We start from the raw sequence: 21,000 nt of genomic DNA, 5'->3' as shown, positions 1-21,000 counted from the left end.
ACTTCGATGTCAACCGTGGCACACCAAAGCAACACGAAATCTTCAAAAACTGTCCCGTAAAGCAGAACGTCACTGGCGTAAATCTCGAAGCTCTAATGACTTCTTCACATATACTTCTGTCTACCACTCCTATCGAAATGCTCTGGACACTGCAAAACAAACATACTTTCAATCTCTTATCTATGCTCAGGCTTCTAACCCCAAACGCCTTTTCAATACATTTAATCATCTTCTCAATCCTCCCACCCCGAACCCTCCATCTACTATCAGTGCTCAGGATCTTGCTACCTACTTCAAGGACAAGATTGATAAGATCAGACTAGAAATGGTATCCTCTTCCTCAACAAGCCATCAGCTCATTTCCTTCCCACTACCCTCTGACACCCTCTCTTCATTTGACCCCACAAATGAAGAGGAAATTTCTACGCTCTTCTTATCTTCCTACTCTACCTCCTGTCCTCTTGATCCTATTCCCTCGCAAATTGGTAGATCCCTGTCTTCTGTGCTCATTTCACCTCTAACTCAAATCTGTAATCTCTCACTCTCTACTGGCATCTTTCCATCACTATACAAGCATGCAGTGATTACTCCTATTCTAAAAAAACAAAACTCCGACCCAAACTCTCTCTCAAATTACCGTCCCATCTCTCAGCTCCCTTGCCCCTCCAAGCTTCTAGAGAGACTTGCCTACACTCGCCTCACACGCTTTCTTTCCGCAAACAACCTGTTGGATCCTCTTCAGTCAGGCTTTCGTTCTCAACACTCCACAGAGACTGCGCTGACCAAGGTTGTTCATGATCTGATCACTGCTAAGACTGAACGCCATTACTCTCTCCTAATTCTCCTTGATCTCTCGGCTGCATTTGACACAGTTGACCACTCTCTTCTCATACAAACGCTGCAATCCCTAGGTCTTCAAGACACAGTTCTATCCTGGTTCTCATCTTACCTCTCTAATCGCTCTTTCACTGTTAATTTCTCTGGAGCCACATCTGCTCCGCTTCCCCTATCAGTTGGAGTACCACAAGGCTCGGTGCTAGGTCCTCTGCTGTTCTCTATCTATACCGCTTCTCTTGGAAATCTAATAAGTTCCTTTGGCTTTCAGTATCATCTCTATGCGGATGATACCCAAATCTATCTATCCTCTCCTGATATCTCGACATCTGTGTTGTCCCGTGTAACTGACTGTCTTTCTGCCATTTCATCTTGGATGTCCTCTCGTCAACTCAAACTTAATCTTTCTAAAACAGAGTTAATAATATTCCCACCCGCCAACAAGAGCATACCTGACATTTCTATCTCTGTTGATAACATGACCATAAATCCCACCCCACAAGCTCGCTGCCTAGGTGTAATCCTTGATTCACGCCTATCCTTTGTTCCCCACATTGACTCTATATCTAAATCATGTTACATACATCTAAAGAACATTTCCAGAATCCGCACATATCTCACACAAGACACTGCTAAAACCTTAATTCATGCACTAATCATCTCCCGCATTGACTATTGCAATTCCCTCCTTACTGGTCTTCCCAAAAACAGACTCAAACCCCTAAAATCTATTTTGCATGCTTCGGCAAGACTGATTTTCCTTGCAAATAGCTATTCCTCTGTTGAATCACTCTGTATGTCTCTACACTGGCTGCCTGTCTTCTACCGAATCCAATATAAAATACTTTTACTAACCTACAAGGCCATCAACAAAGCTGCACCAACATACATCTCCTCTCTTGTCTCAAAATATCTCCCAACTCGGCAACTCCGTTCTGCAAAAGATCTGCGTCTCTCATCCACCCTCATTACATCCTCCCATTCCCGGTTACAGGACTTTTTTCGGGCTGCACCCACTCTATGGAACTCTCTCCCTCGCACAATAAGACTCTCCTCTGTTCTACAAACTTTCAAGCGTTCTCTGAAAACCTACCTATTCAGACAAGCGTATAATATTCCTCAACCACCATCTTAACCTCACTACCTTTAGCCTGTTACACAATTTCACACAAGACAACTACCCCCGGACCAACATTATTGTGTGACAGGATCATTTAGCTTATGAATCACCCTACCTTTGCAGTCTGGCTGGGCCAAGATGCAAAATGTATACTTAACCTCATGTGTCAATCTCCCATTGTCCCATAGATTGTAAGCTTGCGAGCAGGGCCTTCTCACCTCTTTGTCTGTTTTACCCAGTTTGTTTATTAGTTTATTACGTTTGTCCCCAATTGTAAAGCGCTACGGAATATGTTGGCGCTATATAAATAACTGATGATGATGATGATGATGATATATAGCCTGCAGTACCACCATACCACCAAAGAGGCCACTGTGGCACTTGAACTGTTTCCTTTCCTTTTCCTGAACTAAGCTCATTTGCTCAGGATGATTTTCGCCTGTATCCAACCCTGCAATCCGCAGGCTACTCGTCTCACCACCTTTCCAGAGGTTTCCAACCCTGCAATCCGCAGGCTACTCATTTCACCACCTCTTCCAGGAGATATCCAACACTGCAATCTGCAGGCTACTGTTACAACTCTTCCTGTGTTTTGTATCTAGCAGCAGTACCTTATACCACCAGAGGTGCTGCTGTTCTGTTCCAAACTCTTCAGCATGACTGAAGGAGTTAATCTTCTTGCCTGAGGCCTAATTGGAACTGCACCTGTCACACTGCTTCAAATACCTGCCTCAAGCTGTGCTCTGTGCAGTTCATCCCGTTTGTTCCTGGTTGCTGCTAACCTGCTCCTGTGTTATTTGATATATACCTGCTGGACTGAACTTCTGTGTATGACCCCTGCCTGTACCTTGGACCTTGCCTGCTTGCCTGAGACCCCGAATCATTTGCCTGTACCTTGGACCACGCTGTTTTGCCTGTTGCCCTGACCTTTTGGCCTGACTTCTGGACCTTGATTATTTGCTTGTGTCAGTTACTTTGCGTGGACTCTGTTTGCTTCCTGGACAGACTTTTGCATCCTGGAACTGGGTAACTCACCATTCTTATCCCTGCATTCAAACTACATTAGCATTCTGTGGAACCTGTTATTTCTGTGTACCTTCCTGCCACACCTGTTCATGTTTATGTTGGGAGTTATACCTGTTTATGAAAACCTGCATGTTCATTGAACTGAACCCTTGCTTATATATTTTGCTGGAATAAAGACATTTGTATTATACTTCCATGGCTGCTTGCTGAGTTTACTAGGAATCGTAACAGCTACTCATCTCACCACCTCTTCCAGAGGTATCCAACCCTGCAATCTGCAGGCTACTCATCTGACCACTTCTTCCAGAGGTATCCAACCCTGCAATCCGCAGGCTACTCATCTCACCACTTCTTCCAGAGGTATCCAACCCTGCAATCCGCAGGCTACTCATCTCACCACCTCTTCCAGAGGTATCCAACCCTGCAATCCGCAGGCTACTCATCTCACCACCTCTTCCAGTGGTATCCAACCCTGCAATCCGCAGGCTACTCATCTGACCACTTCTTCCAGAGGTATCCAACCCTGCAATCCGCAGGCTACTCATCTCACCGCCTCTTCCAGAGGTATCCAACCCTGCAATCCGCAGGCTACTCATCTCACCACCTCTTCCAGAGGTATCCAACCCTGCAATCCGCAGGCTACTCATCTCACCACCTCTTCCAGAGGTATCCAACCCTGAAATCCGCAGGCTACTCATCTCACCACCTCTTCCAGAGGTATCCAATCCTGCAATCCGCAGGCTACTCATCTCCCCACCTCTTCCAGAGGTATTCAACCCTGCAATCCGCAGGCTACTCATCTCACCACCTTTCCAGTGGTATCTAACCCTGCAATCCGCAGGCTACTCATCTCACCACCTTTCCAGCGGTATCTAACCCTGCAATCCGCAGGCTACTCATGTCACCACCTCTTCCAGAGGTATCCAACCCTGCAACCTGCTGGCTACTGCATCTCTCCATCAGTATTGCCTATTCCGCTGTTAAGTGTCAGGATCTGCCTGCAGCCCCTTGCAGTACATAATGCTTTGCTTGGCAGCCCCTGCCTTTTGACTTTATTAGTGTGTATTTGCAGCAGTACCTCTGATCACCAGAGGTGCTGCTATCTTGCTTTTCATGTTTGCATTAGAGGTTAACACTTTCTCCAATTATCCCATGCACCTGGGTGTGGTTTCTTTCCCTTATATATACCTGTTCCTCCCAGCAGTCATTGCTGGTTATTGTTGTCATCCTGATGTCATATCATGTTGTTACACCCTATGATTCTTCCTCCTGCATTGTTCCTGTGATTCTACTGCATTCGGATCTCATCATTCATTCTGCTGACCTGTTTCATATGTGAACCTGGGACTTACCTGTGCATTTCCCTGTATCTGCTGCCTGGAATCTTCCCTCACCTTCCATTTACCTGCAACTGCTGAATATCTGGTATTTCTGCAAACTTATGATTTCATCACCTGTTTATATTTGCCAGCAATAAACATCGTTTGTTCTTCAACTATTCATGGCTCTTTAGCTGTATCTCTACGTTGTATCGTGACAGTAATCGTGACAGTATAACCAGCCCAAAAAACAGCTTAGGAGTCAGGTGAAAGTTTTTTATTTCTGGGACCTTTTCTCTGCAATCAAGTTTTCATTTGTTTTTTGCAACATGTCTGTTTTACCAAACTTGGAATTGCCACTGCTACAAACTTTACAGATGGACATTATCTTGCTTCGCTCCCAGCTGGCTAAATTTTCTACGTTGCTTTTGGACCCACTCAGGAGACTGTCAGATTCTGTCCCTCCTAATTCAGAAGCTGCTGCTCTGTCTCAATCCACCTTCTCTGCTGATGAACCTGTGCAAGCAGCACCTCTTAAAAGTGCTTCTACGAATTTGCTGTTTTCTAAGAACTATGGGGTAACAAATTCCCAGTTCACAGGTGGTCCACGCCCCCATCTGACCAAAGAGGAACGGCGTCGCAGAATAACAAACAAGTTGTGTCTCTACTGTGCCAGCAATGCACATTTCTTGCAGGACTGTCCCATCCGTAGACCACGTCGGCTTACTGAACCATCTCCTGTTGTTTCCTCTCTGCACTCCAAATCTGTTTATGCTCCAGCATTCCTGTTCTCTGCGAAGAGACCCAATCTGCCAGCTCCAGCCGCCTGTCCTGAGGCGCCAGCTCCAGCCGCCTGTCCTGAGGCGCCAGCTCCAGCCGCCTGTCCTGAGGCGCCAGCTCCAGCCGCCTGTCCTGAGGCGCCAGCTCCAGCCGCCTGTCCTGAGGCGTCAGCTCCAGCCGCCTGTCCTGAAGCGCCAACTCCCTCTGTCTCCTGTTGCGAGGTGCCAGCCGCTGCCTCCAGTTCCGAGTCTTCAGCCGCTGCCTCCAGTTCCGAGTCTTCAGCCGCTGCCTCCAGTTCCGAGTCTTCAGCCGCTGCCTCCAGTTCCGAGTCTTCAGCCGCTGCCTCCAGTTCCGAGTCTTCAGCCGCTGCCTCCAGTTCCGAGTCTTCAGCCGCTGCCTCCAGTTCCGAGTCTTCAGCCGCTGCCTCCAGTTCCGAGTCTTCAGCCGCTGCCTCCAGTTCCGAGTCTTCAGCCGCTGCCTCCAGTTCCGAGTCTTCAGCCGCTGCCTCCAGTTCCGAGTCTTCAGCCGCTGCCTCCAGTTCCGAGTCTTCAGCCGCTGCCTCCAGTTTCGAGTCTTCAGACGCTGTCTCTCTTCCTGAGCTACAGCCTGCTCCAGAGGGGGCGCTGCCCTTAAAGCCTGCTCCAGATGGGGCGCTGCCCTTAAAGTCTGCTCCAGAGGAGTTGCCAGTCCATGCGGTCCAGCCCGAGTTGCCAGTCCATGCGGTCCAGCCCGAGTTGCCAGTCCATGCGGTCCAGCCCGAGTTGCCAGTCCATGCGGTCCAGCCCGAGTTGCCAGTCCATGCGGTCCAGCCCGAGTTGCCAGTCCATGCGGTCCAGCCCGAGTTGCCAGTTCATGCGGTCCAGCCCGAGTTGCCAGTTCATGCGGTTCAGCCCGAGTTGCCAGTTCATGCGGTTCAGCCCGAGTTACCACTTGGTGCTGTCTGCCCTCAGGCTTCTCAAAGTGCTGTCTGCCCTCAGGCTTCTCAAAGTGCTGTCTGCCCTCAGGCTTCTCAAAGTGCTGTCTGCCCTCAGGCTTCTCAAAGTGCTGTCCCTGCCAAGCCTGCCGCCCAGTCCGGGCCTGCTGCCAAGCCTGCTGCCCATTCCGGTCTCCTGTCAAGCCTGCTACCAAGCCTGCCGCCCAGTCCAGGTCTCCTGTCAAGCCTGCTGCCAAGTCTGTCGCCCAGTCCGGGCCTGCTGCCAAGTCTGTCGCCCAGTCCGGGCCTGCTGCCAAATCTGTCGCACAGTCCGGGCCTGCTGCCAAGTCTGCTGCCCAGTCCGGGCCTGCTGCCAAGTGCAAGTCATCCTTTGCTGAGAGTGCCAAGCCTGAGCTGTTGCCTTTCTTTGAGGGGCACATTTCCCAACTTGGTGCCCTTCTGAGATTTGCTGCTTCTTATATTCCCTCCATACCTGAGCTTGTTAACAACCCTAAGAGACAGGTACTGTTCCTAATTTCGTATTTTAGAGGGGAAGCTTTGGAATGGGCAAACCCATTTATTGAAACGGCTCATCCCGTCCTATCGGGCTTATAACTGTTCATTGAGGAAGTAATCAAAAAGTTTTCTCCAACCCCTGCAGTGCCATCTTGTGGGTCACCTGTGCTTTCAGCAACACTACTCAGCACTACAGTCCGAGAACTACCTTTGTGCTCCACCCAGTTGGCTCAGGCCCCAATTCCGAAAAAGTCCCGTAAGAGAGGTGGTTCTGCAGTGCTTGAACTGGCAGCTGGCATGGTCTCCTTCGCCTTTCCGCCCATGGACGAGGACTTTTCTGCCGGGCCCCCTATTGTGGACTATGATTCCGACGAATTTAGATATTTTTGGTAATCGGGCGTCTGGAATCCGCCCTAAGGGGGGGGGGGGGTACTGTCAGGATCTGCCTGCAGACCCTTGCAGTACATACTGCTTTGCTTGGCAGCCCCTGCCTTTTGACTTTATTAGTGTGTATTTGCAGCAGTACCTCTGATCACCAGAGGTGCTGCTATCTTGCTTTTCTTTTTAGGGGTTAACACTTTCTCCAATTATCCCATGCACCTGGGTGTGGTTTCTTTTCCCTTATATATACCTGTTCCTCCCAGCAATCATTGCTGGTTATTGTTGTCATCCTGATGTCATATCCTGTGATTACAACCTGTGATTCTTCCTCCTGCATTGTTCCTGTGATTCTACTGCATTAGGATCTCATCATTCATTCTGCTGACCTGTTTCATATGTGAACCTGGGACTTACCTGTGCATTTCCCTGTATCTGCTGCCTGGAATCTTCCCTCACCTTCCATTTACCTGCAACTGCTGAATATCTGGTATTTCTGCAAACTTATGATTTCATCACCTGTTTATATTTGCCAGCAATAAACATCATTTGTTCTTCACCTATTCATGGCTCTTTAGCTGTATCTCTACGTTGTATCGTGACAGTAATCGTTACATTAAGAACTGTGGTTATATTACTGCCTTACCAGTTATTGCATCCTGAACCTGTATTACCTGTCTTTCTAATAAACCACTTAGTTCACTTACTTTCTCCGTGGACTTTCCTTGGGAACCCTGACAGATACATTTCGGATTGGTTACTGCGACTTCACAAACAGGGCTTTGGAAGAGGAAGTATTTTTTTCCCATGTTCCTGCTGCTCTTCTTTATCTTTCTAGGTCTGATGTCCCCTTTTCTGTATTCCCAAATATTATTTTTAAAGACACCTCTGCTGCCTGGTCATTATTAAAAAATTGAATGACCCGAAATTCACTAAATACCTACCATTGTGGGCAATACTGAGTTTTCCCCTTATTATCCAACCAGATGTTCAAACTTTAGAGGGAAAATGGTATATTATTAGTAAAGGATGTTTAAACCCAGGAGGATTGATATATACTTTCCAACAATTGCAGAAAACACACGTACTTCTCCAAACTCATTTTAACTTTATTTACAAATTCATTATATTCTAAGCAAACAGAGGAATGTTTCATGGGTCCAGGAGGCTCCCCTAGAGAACCTTGAATCATTGCTGGGTTTATTCTGTATCCATAAATTTAAGTTCTTATATTCGGAATTGATAATTACTGATATGACACGTCTATGGTCGAAGGTGTGGGAATCTTGGAGACGGGATCTTTGTCCTCCAGATGAAATACTAACTTATATGGAATATTCAATGAAGGCGCTAAGGTCAGCAAAGCTTCATGAACTTCATTTGAAAACAATAAATAGAGCATATATTGCACAAGCCCAGAGAAAGCATATGGTACCCTCTGAATCTCGTAGTTGTCTCAAGTGTGGAAAACATGAAGCTACTTTCATACATAATTTTGGACTTGTCCGAAGATTGTTACATTTTGTAATAAAATAATAAACTTTCTTAATTTCACCTTCCATTTGCGCTTATAACCTCATTGTGAAACATAACTTGTCGCCTGATTTGACAACTGGAGGAAGGAATTATCCGATAGCAAATTTTCCCTTTTCTCACGATTGTTTTCACACTAGCAAAGACAGCCATCTTGAACAAATGGACCTCACAGCTCTCTCCAAATGGTGTGATAGACGTTCTACGTTTTCTGATATGGAGTTAAAGGTTTTTATAACAAATGGGGAACATTTATTGTAAATTTAGACTATCAAACTCATACTCATATTATGAAGATGTTTGAAGGAACTTAATGGTTTCTCATAAGACAGTTATAACATTGTATGCAGACTTAGTTCTCTCTGTAACTTGGGTCCATGCCTTAACTGATCAGAGCAGTTTGGGCTGCACGAGGGGGACCTACACAATATTAGGAAGGTGGTTTTCATGTTGTGGCTGGACGGTGTATACCCCCATATTAACTTGTTATGCTTTTAGCATTTACCTTTTCAACCCTGATTAATAGTATTCTATATGCATGACCACCGGACAAATATACTGAAATTACAGGTATTTTCCTGCTTTGATATGTAGCATCGGCTAAGTTAATGCGAATATTAATGTGTGTTATTTTATAGGATGACTTGAAGTATTGAAAAATAATGGGGAACTGGGTTTAATTAAATTGAGCAAAATCCAATTGACCGCAATGCCAGTGTCAGCGCTGTTCTGTGGTCGTTACCAATCAGAGTGAGAAGTAAGGGAGCCCCCCACCCCCTGGGCCTGATAGCTGTGTGTACTGGACATCAAAATTAGCTGTAGCTTGTTGTCTGATAACAATGCTCCCAATGTCTCCCCGATTCCAGCACTTGGGGGTGTCGGTACTTGAACGCTGTCCTGGGCTCAATCTCTTCTAAAATTGGCTTTTGTTTCCTATTATCCCCTGTAGTAAGCATGGGTTCAGCTTTTTCTTGGACCCACACAAGAAGGGGGGTTAACACCACTAAGACCCCCACTACCCACCTCTGTGCAGCCTACCGGCAGCTGTAAACCATACGCTAATATCTAAGTAATTTAAAGAGGTCTCTAATGAGTCAGGAAAGACTCCTATTGTTCTATGACACGAGCGTAACTTATTATCATCACCTTATAAAGTAGATCCAGGTGGAACGCTGCTTCTAGTACCCGACCTCCTCTCGTTTCCTCCTCTTTCTATATTTCTGGTAATTGATGATATTCCTATTTCTTACACCTTGATTCCCATCTTTTTAAGAAGCACAAAGCCTTCTGTAAACTCTGATCAGGAAGCCAATCTGCCGTGAGACGTTAAAGTCCCTTCCTCGTGTCCCTGTCCTTTGTTTCTCTGCAGCTTTCTCCCATGTTTCTATTTTTGTTTAACCACTTTCAAAATAAAGAATACTAAGAAACAATGGAAAGGAAGGGTTTGTCCATCATCGATCTGCATCCTTGGAAATTTTCAAATCATTCTGTGATTATTGTAATCGGAACATAATCTTATAACTTTAAAGTATCAATTCCATAAAAAAAAGTGATGTGAGGTTTTTTTTCAACATAAATCACTGAATCACTGTTGCTTTTTTCCCTTGGTTTGTTTCTTCAGACTGCTATTAATAATGTATTAGTCTTTAGATTTTACACATTGTAATGTGACTACATATGATGTAATGAGCAGAGAGGCTTTGGCATGTCCTTCCGTCCCTCTCAGCTCTGTTTTCACTGTGACATCCTTCTTCTCCCCCCTCTGACTTTTTGATGGCCATCGTTGTTTGCCCTCCGTTAGTGGCGGATCCAGGAGGGTGGCCACTTGCTCCCCTTCCCCCAGTGCCCACTACGTATATCTGACTGACGGCAGAAAGGCAATCAGAGGATCCTGCCCAGGTCGCTCTGACCATGGTTTAAACACAATCGAAGCGGCTGTGTAATATCTTCTGCCTTTCTCAGCTGCCAGGTCCAATCAAAATGATTGTATCATTCCAAACACATACAAATTAATATTATTAATATACACACAAATCTGAGGATCTTCTCCACAAAATCAGAGGTTTATTTTTACCCTCATAGAAAATCTAAAGACTTAATACCGCTAGTCAGAGTGAGGTTTTCTCCCTGATAGAAACGGGTAGAAATACCAAGTCTTTGACTATAGTGGTAGAAACTCTAATGACCATTTTCTTGGGTTATTATGACTGTAAATCTATTTGGCTTAGTACCTTGTTAACGTTTCTAATCAATGAAGCATTATATCTCCAAATAGTTTTATCTTCAATCAAAGATGTCTTAGGTAACTTCTTCTGAAGAGGTCCTCTGCAGTGGTACACCAGGGCGGTCTTCACTGGGACTTTCGTAAAACCCCCAATATGTTTTAAAACTGCGTGTACAGAAGTTTGAATTACCTTTCTAGGATCCACAATCATTTTCAGAGCATTGAAATAATTCGCTCTGTCTGGTTCACGGTGAACATACTGCAGGATATTGAATCCTGGCAAACTCTTCCATGACGAAGTGTTGGAAAAGTTTCCATCAGTGGCTACAGTTTGAGGGAAAATGTGATTTTCAATCAGAAAAATCCCCACTCCTGGGTTCTGTTGTTGAAGACTTTCCACCATGCTGTCCCACGTCTGGTGTTTGAATGGCAGAATTATTTCATCAATATCATTCAGTAGCACAAACTTAGTCCTGTACATATTTCGATAGATGCAGTCATTGAGTGTTGTCATTTGACCATAATACCCAATATCCTTAGCGTCCTTAGAATAGCGCCATGATCGAGCAGGTCTAAGATACCGCTGAATTGGCCATGGTATGACCTCTAAAACACCCTCTGCAATGTAGTACTGCATCACTTTTTCCACCTGTGAGCTGCAGTTATTAAGGTAGATCATGACCCGTTGGGCCCCCAATATCTGGTACATCTCCATGCTCTGTATGAATTGTAAGACGTTACTGTAATTCCCAAACATGGTAGAAATGCAGACAGTGAAATTGGCAGAAAACGGTTTCACGTCCTGATTTTGTATCTGGAACAGAGGTAATTGTGTCATGTTTCCTGAAGGAGACGTATGAACGGATAGGTACTTGGCGTGGCAGTCTGGTGGCTCCATACACACCAGGTCCGTTGTGCCGTAGGGGAAGCCGAACCGATCAGTGTGTATGTCTATCTCAGCCTTGGAAACCTCCACAGAGTTGTTCACGGTGCAACAAAACCAACAGTATAGTTCCTTCACCTCTTCATGATGAATAATGCTGAGAACACGAACTGCACTTTTATTGTGTACTCTGTTGTCGAAATACGGGGATATGATAAATGTCCGGTTGTCTCCCAGTGGTGTAATAGTATCGGTGGTTAGTCTACTACCACAACAGGCACACGGTGATCTCCATTCAGGAAACTGAGTCCTCAAAGGTTTGTTATATAAAAATCCCAGTAGAAAGGAGACAGCCAGTAATAATGACATCCATGCTAGGATTTTCCTTGGGAATTTGACCATTGTATCTGGAAATAGAACAACTAAGAGAAAAATGAGAAAATACATGATAAGGAACAAGGATAAATGTTTAGAACAGACAACTATTCATCCCCCAGCTTTCTACTCCAATATTATGTTCAGCCACTAGGTGGTGCTACATGTTAATAGCAGTACCTGCCAATGACAGTAACCCATAGAGTGGTGCTGATCTACCTGCCAAGCTGGAATGTCCAATCAGAGCATGTCAGTTAAGATGCTGTGACATCACTGGTCCTGCCTCTGGTTATGAATTCACCACATCACACAGTGCTCACAGGCCAGCCTGTCATTCCCACTCACACCTCCCTCCTAACATGACATCTACCACAACAGGGTGAAAGAGAATTATAGGCAGCTTATCAGGTAGATCATTCAGCTTAATAATACACAGCCCTTTATATATAACGGTGGCCAATACTGACTTGCTCTGTAAGTGAAATATATTATACAAGGAGACACAGGAAAAAGCATCTTTCTGCAACTTGTGTGACCCTGTGACTCAGTCGTCTGTATGATGACGAGAGATTCCTAGCAGAGATCAGTGAAACTTTTAAAACTGCATCTTAAAGTATTTGTCTCCTTTCCGCGTTTAACTGTAAAATTTCCCAAAGACAGAATTTGTCCTTATGTTGTCTCACTCATACCCCAACCACATCACACAGCAGAACAATCTGATTGGCATTGCCTCTTTAGACTATAAATTCTGTAAAATGTGAACTTACAAATACAGTGCAGTGCATGGAAAGGAAGCGCATAAGAGGAAGACGAAGATTTGTATCACCGCAACATCGCACCTCAGCAATATGGCCTTTTCCATCATGAAACCTCTCATCACTAATTATAGGGCTCATTTACAATTTGCACTGAACCACAGCAACCAATTAGCAATTGTTTTTTATCTGTCTAGTGCAAGGTAGAGAATGAAAGGAAGTGACTGATTGGTTGCTGTGGTTTACTGCAAATTTTGGCCCAATGCAATGTTAGTAACTGAGCCCATCACAGAGGTGTGTGCACCCATTTTATCTCTTATAAAAACTTCCATAAACATTTGTAGATAAGATTTTTGAATCTCCCAACTGTACAGATGTAGGTGGGACAGTCCTAGTTTTAGTTCTGGCTTCCCCTGATATGTGCAGCAATGCAGGGATATTATTAGGGAACAGGAGCTGCCTAGCCCTTCTGAAGAGTTAGGTTTCCCCCGGGGATTTGACAAACCCCCTCATAAAGAGGGCACACCACCAATGTGGCCACTTTTTGTTGTTTTGGCAATGATGATATGTATAGGGTTTTGTACACGCTAAAAGCAAAATACTATAATTTCTAAGCATTATTGATCTACCAATAAAGTAAATACCAGAAATTTAGACATTTGCATCAGGAAAGTTGTCAGTTTCATAGAGATGTCCCTCACTTTGCTGCTCCTTAGTCTTCTCATTGTAGACACACCCCCGAGGATCCTCCTCAAGTCTAACATATTAGTCTACCGTCATATCATCATTTACCTGATGTGTCTTAGACAGATGTTCAGTCCAATATGTGTTTTGTTATATATTAGAAAATCAACTATATTTGATTCTTACCGTTTGTTTTAGCAGAAAATCTTTTTATTAGATTGTTTTATTTGACCTAACGTCAATGTTTTGTCTATTCACCGCGCAGCAGCACATTCTCTGGCAGAAGATTCGGTCCCACCCATATACACATATTCGACCCAAATATTACAGATCCAACGGGGCACGGTTAGCGTAAGAAAGCACCGAAAGGCTACATGTCACATATACTGCATCTGTGCATTTGTTCTTATTTCTTATAATTGTCAGTGTAGTCACCCTTCAGCAGATTAAGGGCCTGATTCATTAAGGAACGTTAAAGATGGTATGTGCCTTATTTTACATTCAGTTGCACTTTGGATGGCCAGAATTGGACTATAAGCCAGTGAATGCAAGGACATCCAATTCATCTTCAGACACAAAGGGCACTTCCAATAGCCTATAATTTATGGGCGGAATGGGGTTGGGACCGGGCATATGTACATAGTCAATGTACAGAAAGGGCGTGCCAAGCTCAGCAGCAGCGTCCAATTCAAACTGTGGCTGTCTCTAAGGAACGTGTTTTTCTGCCGTATCACTTGCACCAGCTACAGGTCAGGTAACTGCAGAGCGATAGTGATGATGGTCACGTATGCATGCCGTTCTACGTCCGGGCCCGGGTGCGACTTCCATTTTCAACGCCTAAAGTTGACACTGGCCGCCAAGTATTATGCAGCAGCATACTAGTAGCCATCTCTCCCTGAAAGCTCCTCCCATTGTCCAGTAGAGGAGGAGCTTCTATTAAAAAGTAGAGATGAGCGGGCTCGGATTCCGCTAATCCGAGCCCACCCGAACAGTGTGGATCCGAACGGGATCCGAGCACTGTTCGGATATTTCCGGCGGGCAAACAAATGAAAATGAGGCTCTGTCGTCCAAGTCTCGCGTCGAATCTCGCGAGGGGTGGGAGGGAGGGCCCAGAACAATTCCATCTTGTACCTCTTTTTTTGGGCATTATGTGCTCAAGCTACCTCCGTGCAACCTTTTGGCCTAAAAACAATATTGTGAGGTGTTCAGAATAGACTGGAAATTAGTGGAAATGATTGTTATTAAATGTTATTGAGGTTAATAATAGCGTAGGAGTGAAAAAAACCCCCACAAAACTGGTTTTTAGCACTTTTTATGTTTTTTTCAAAATAAATCCGAATCCAAAACCTTAAATCCGAACCAAAACCTTTCGTCAGGTGTTTTGCGAAACAAATCCGAACCCAAAACCTCAAGCAAATCCGAATCCAAAACACAAAACACGAGACACCAAAAGTGGCCGGTGCACATCCCTATTAAAAAGGCGTTACCACTAAACGTGATGAACATCTAACAAGAGCACTGCTCGTAAGGCAATTGCTCAGGGTTGCCGCAGATGTACTGCACAATTCATCATAGCATTGCCCCTCTGTGCAGGTTTGGACACCAATGGAGGAAGTGGGTTATTAGGGCTGTTCCAATGCTGTATGCAATGTAAATAGGGACAGTAGGCACTATGCAACATGCTTCTAGACCAATGCTGTGCAGTAGGTGGAGCAGAGGCCCAGCCACCATGCGCACTGGTCCGTCCCCTTGCTAGGCAACAGGACGCTTTCTTCGGCACTCGCTGTGCCTGATTATGCTGACCGAATCATCTGCCTCATGTCTCTATTTAAACCTGGCTCTGGCACCATTAAGGTGCCAGAGTAACAGGTTCCTGCCTCTAGCTCCCATTGTGTTTTGCTCCTTTGTTGTGACCCGGCTTCCTCAATCATTCGCCAATTTCTGCCTCCCAGTTGTGACCCGGCTTGCTGACCATTCTCTATTCTGTCTGCCCCACTGTGTTCCTGCGACCTTGGCTTGTTTGACGATTCTACTGGATTCTCCCTCTGTACCACGCATACCGATTGGCTTGACCCGGACCGTCTGACCCTTCTTTTCACTACACCGGCAACTGACTAATAGGACCGTGACCTGCGTACCCTGTGCAGCGAAGTCCAAACCTCCTTGCGGGGGTCCCTGGAGGGGTACGTTAGACTCCGCACCTATCTGCTCAGTAGCGCCTTTACCGGTTAGTGTTCTTCTCTATTCGGCACTGACACAATGTAAGGGGCAAGCCAAGACTGTGTACTCTTTATATACACACTGCATTCTTTACTACACTATGGTGCTAGCTGTCCTTCATGGGCTTACCACACCCCCTCTTGTAGTTTGGTTACACTTCTCTAGGGGCTGGCCACGCCCCCTCTGGTGGGCTCTCACCATTGTATTTCCCCTGTGGGCCCTTCATGCCCCAGTATGACACTGTGTGTATGGATAGCTCTACTCAGGCCCTGTATAATGTAACACTCAGTTGTCCTCTTACATTTTATGTGTGGACATTTGTAATTGGCAATAGAGGTGGCAGTGTTGAAGATTATGAAGGGTCCCAATTTAGATTTTGCAACAAGGTCCAAGGGCTCTTAGCTATGAAACTAACATAGCTGCAAACTGTCTCTAAGTCTGAGAAATCTGTCCCTGGAAATTTTCTGCCATTGGAAAGGCCCCTATTTCTCAGTATTGACCAAGTGTACAATGCACAACACAATTCCTCTTATTCTGTATATGTAGCAGCTTTCAGCAGTTCTTATTAGCTGGGCTTCATACATATATATTTATTGAAGACTATTTAAAATCACACAGTAATTTGTTTACCCAGTAATGATCTCACTGTAGGGTTTGTAGTACACCAATGTCTGTGCAACGAGCTCAGATACAGCTCAGCATCAAGTGACAACAATGACAAACTGTGGGGAACTATGTACTGATGGAGGTAGCTTTTAGTTTGCTGTTTTAGGCCGGGCAGTCTGGCCATCCCGACATGGCAAACCTCAATGTGCCATGCCCGCCCTTCCGTGTAGCATGACCACACGTTCCTCTCCTGTACTTCATCTAGCGCAGGTTCACACGGTTTCCTGGTTCCAAGGTTATAAAAATGGGGAGGAATGCTATGCAGTCATGCTGCATGTACGTACCTCCCAAATATCCCGATTTAGGGCTCTTACCCACATACCAATGAGGCAGCTTTGTCCTGTGGGTCAGAAAGTTGGGAGGGTGCGCAGCAGAGCGGTGGGGAACAGGTGCTGTGTGTGTGTGGGGGGCGGAGGTAAGGGGCATCCTAGTGTATTAGAAGCAATAGGCATGCCCTGAGGGTGTGGCCACCCCCCCCCCTTCCATTGTGATCACAACCCGTTTGAACAGATGCACCGGTGGGAGGTATGTCACTCAGGCAAGTAGCATGCATATTACTAATAGCAGTACAGCCACGCAGCATGCGTACTTACCGTGTCCGGACTTACACAATTATCCACAGATAACGCTCAATAAAAAAAACACCAGATAACTAAGAGAAGAAAAAATTACCAGCACCGGGCAATATGTACTGAAATACACCAAATATATATATATATATTATATATATATATATATATATATATATATATATATACACACACACCTAACATTAATACATAACAACACTATAAACTGATGAATTTATCAATACCACTATAAGACCAACATCATATATTTCAATGACTCTTTGTAGAAGTGGTGCACGTGGTTAGGGCCCTTCAATTGCTTTTTAACACCAAATAAACCGATGATCTTTTGGATTACACGTTCTCTTTCCTCTACTGAGAATACATTTTCTTTTATTTCCTTCAAAAACAGCTTATATTTTTAGCTCGTTGGACCTTATGAATAGTCACTTTATTAAGTGGTTGCAGACCTTCACAAGAAGAGGTTAGTAAAACACTATTTGTGTAGTTTTCCTAAAAAACTGATGATTTTTTATAGTAATTCAAGTAAATAGGGATCAGTAAGATGTGTCTAAGTAACTGCTGATGTTCTCAGTGTCAGTGATGTAATGGTGGAGTTATACTGATCTGTGTCTGCTGAACTGTTATTGTACAACTCCAACTTGTCTCTGTCCTCTCACACTGTCCTCAGTACATAGCTCAGTCTCTGTTGTGTATTCACAGATCTCTCTACTGCTTAGTCATTTTCAGCACTTTCCTTTTTACTCAGTCTCTCTTTTTCTTGCTTCTTCTCTTCTCCCGTTTCTATCTGCTTACATATAACCAGCGTCGGACTGGCCCACAGGACTACCGGTAAAATTACCGGTAGGCCCGGCTACCTTACGGCCACACCCCCTTTTAGATGTGGGCGGAGCTTACCTGGAGGCCCGTTGTTCACACCAGGGTGCTCGCATTCCTCTCCGGCGTCTCCGCTGCTGCGGATGACTGGCTGTCACTGACAGCCAGTCATCTGTCACCTTTCACATGCGATCACAGCTGCGATCATGTGACCCGCACACTCACCCTGTCAGCTGATGTTCCCGCGCCGCTGAAGGGAGAAGATCAGAGAGGCTGCATCAATCAACTTTTGGGTAAGTATACTTTAACCAGTTGTTTATATTGTTTGTGCTAAAAAATCATTTATGTATTGCAGTTTTTTATCTTGATAATCTGCTCTCTTTCACTCTGTCCTCCTCCCCTGCTCCTCCCCCACCAAAAGCTACCCTCACCAGACGCAACCTTGAAGCGATTGACCCCATCTCCTTCTCCTCCTCTCTTGATTCTCTCCTTTCCCCCATTCCCTCCCTGGCCTGCCCTGACCAAGCGTCCTGTCTCTACAACCACTCCCTAACTACTGCCCTGGATGCTGTCGCCCCAGCCTCTCCCATTCACCGACTCCGCCTCATTCCCCAACCTTGGCACTCCAAACTCCACCCGCTTCCTCCAAAAATGCTCTCGCACTGCAGAACGCCTCTGGAGGAAATCTCGCTCCCTGGCCGACTTCCTCCACTTTACATTTATTCTCTCCTCATTCTGCTCCGCCCTCTCCCTCGCCAAACAAACCTTCTTCAAGTCCCTCATCTCCTCTCAGTCCTCTAATCCCCGCCGCCTTTTTGCCACCTTCAACTCCCTCCTCTCTCCCCCTCCCCCTCTGGTTCCGCTGTCCCTCTCTGCTGCTGACTTCGCCACTTTTTTCTCTTCTAAAATTGAAGCCATCAGACTTAACATCTCCGCTTCTAAACCCTCACCAGCTGTCCTCATCGCTCCACCCCCATCCAACAATCAACTCTGGTGCTCCTTCTGCCCCACATCAGGCGAAGAAGTCCGCTCCCTTATTCTTTCCTCTCCACCCTCCACCTGTCCTCTCGACCCCATCCCCTCCAACCTCCTTCGCTCTCTCTCTCCCACTGCCTGCTCCTACCTGGCACACCTTTTTAACCTATCACTCTCCGGTGTAGTACCCTCCTCATTTAAACACGCTCTTATCTCTCCGATCCTCAAAAAACCCAATCTTGACCCCACCTCTGTCGCCAACTACCGCCCCATCTCACTTCTCCTCTACGCCTCCCAACTACTTGAGCGGATAGTCTGCTGTCGCCTCACCAGATATCTCTCAGACAATTCCCTCCTTGACCCTCTCCAATCTGGACACCGTTCCCTCCACTCCACTGAAACTGCCCTGGCCAAAGTTACCAACGACCTCCCTTCAGCCAAATCTAAGGGTCACTTCTCCTTACTCATCCTCCTTGACCTCTCCGCGGCATTTGACACTATGGACCATCCCCTCCTTCTGCAAACTCTTCTCTCTCTCGGCCTCTCCGGTTCCGTCCATGCCTGGTTCTGCTCCTACCTCGCTAACCGCACCTTCTCTGTCTCCATGTCTGGCTCTTCCTCCACCCCCTCCCCACTCCCAGTAGGCGTCCCCCAGGGCTCTGTCCTCGGCCCTTTACTCTTTTCGCTATACACTTCCTCCCTTGGTGCGCTCATCTCCTCCTTTGGTCTTCAGTATCACCTGTATGCTGACGACATTCAACTCTACATCTCTTCTCCTGATCTCTCTTCCTCCCTTATCTCTCGCGTATCTGACTGCCTCTCTGCCATCTCCTCCTGGATGTCCTCCCGCTTTCTCAAAATTAACATCTCCAAAACTGAATTCATTGTCTTTCCACCCCCCAAACTCCCCTCCCACCACAACCTCTTGATCGTTGTTAACAACACCACCATCTCCTCTGTTACCCAACTCTGTTGCCTGGGTGTCACCCTTGACTCCTCTCTCTCTTTTGCCCCCCATGTCCAATCCCTTGCCCAAGCCTGTAGACTCCAACTTCGCAACATAGCCTGTATCCGACCCTTCCTCTCACAAGACGCCACCAAAACTATCATCCATGCACTCATCATCTCCCGCCTCGACTACTGCAACCTTCTCCTCACTGGCCTCCCCCTCTCTCATCTCGCCCCCCTCCGCTTTGTACTCAATGCGGCTGCGCGACTCATCTTTCTCTCACGCCGCTCCTCCTCTGCTTCCCCTCTCTGCCTTGCCCTACATTGGCTCCCCATCCCCTACAGAATCCTCTTCAAACTCCTTACCACCACTGTGAGGAAACGGGGTACTACTGGACTGAGAACTTTGTATTCATCACCCGTTTCTCACGGTTTATTGTACTTTTTAATCCTTGGCCCAGTCTAAGTATATACACGAGAGCATTGGTGTATTATGTGTATTATTATTTCATGTTATTGGATACATTTTGCCCATACTATTACCTGTGATATTGTATGTAGTATAAATAGAAACAATATTGCCATACTGTGTGAAAATATCAGAAAAACAGCAGTCATTTTGCTTGTGCTAGCTAATATAATTACCATTTGTCTCAAATGTGTATTGTATGGGGTGCAGCTGAGATGAGGTTTGTTATCAGAACAATGTCTGAGTTAACTAGCTGGCAGCCCATGTTAATTAGCTAGGTCAACAGATAACCTGAGAGGTAATGAGGTTAGAACTTCTACTCATATGCAATGTGCCTCCACAGTAATATATTGGTTGAAATAGCATGGGGAAATGTATCAATATGTGTCAATATAAATGTAATTGTATCAAAAGGTATCACAGACTTATATTGTGTAACCCTGCTGATATCATGTGTCAAAAGTCTTATTGTTCCATGTAAGCGTGCAGTGTCATTCCTTGATGTACTATTGTAACCCCATGTGTAGTGTATCCAGCCAAAACAGCTAATTGAGTCAAGCCATTCTATTGTCTAATCAAGGTAACAGGGACAGTATTATCTAGCAGCTAAATTGTTGACTGGGAGGCCCCTTCTGTAAAGGGAAGGTTGGAGACATTTGACCCTATTTCCTGGGTACAGAGAAAATAATATAGGGCGAGGAGAATGCCAGGGGGGATGCTAGTTTGGAGGATCCTGGTGTAGAAGACATCAGTGAAAAGGACTCTGGGCCAGGAACTGTGGTGCCGCTGGAGGGAACCCTACCAGGACAGGGTTGGTGTGAGCTAGTAACCCAGGCTAGGAGACACCATAACTGTTTTGCTAAACGGTAGTGGTAATATTGCGGGAGGATAAGACCCTGAAAGGGACAGAGATTATGACTTTGGAGTGCTGACTGCAGGAGGCTGCTGGAGGATACGTGCTACCATTTACCCTGTA

General features: G+C 45.7%; 1 protein-coding gene and 1 long non-coding RNA gene across 2 annotated transcripts in view; one reads left to right on the top strand and one right to left on the bottom strand.

The window, feature by feature from the left end:
* LOC142101365 (uncharacterized) overlaps positions 1 to 21,000 on the top strand; it is a 485,133-nt gene that overhangs the window by 293,007 nt on the left and 171,126 nt on the right. The gene's annotated exons all lie outside the window — the stretch shown is intronic.
* Positions 10,597 to 11,927, bottom strand: LOC142101734 (beta-1,4-galactosyltransferase galt-1-like). The gene has a single exon (XM_075186125.1). The coding sequence runs from the start codon at positions 11,893 to 11,895 to the stop codon at positions 10,621 to 10,623; it is 1,275 nt and encodes a 424-aa protein (XP_075042226.1). The 5' UTR covers positions 11,896 to 11,927; the 3' UTR covers positions 10,597 to 10,620.

The sequence above is a fragment of the Mixophyes fleayi genome, chromosome 9 (assembly GCF_038048845.1).
Source record: "Mixophyes fleayi isolate aMixFle1 chromosome 9, aMixFle1.hap1, whole genome shotgun sequence".
In the NCBI taxonomy this organism is placed as follows: Eukaryota; Metazoa; Chordata; class Amphibia; order Anura; family Limnodynastidae; genus Mixophyes; species Mixophyes fleayi.
The sequence above is the reverse complement of the archived record's forward strand: the minus strand, read 5'-3'. Positions and strand labels throughout refer to the sequence as shown.

Excerpts from the sequence above, each read along its gene's own strand:
- LOC142101734 (XM_075186125.1), bottom strand. The coding sequence starts at position 11,895 with ATGTCATTATTACTGGCTGTCTCCTTTCTACTGGGATTTTTATATAAC.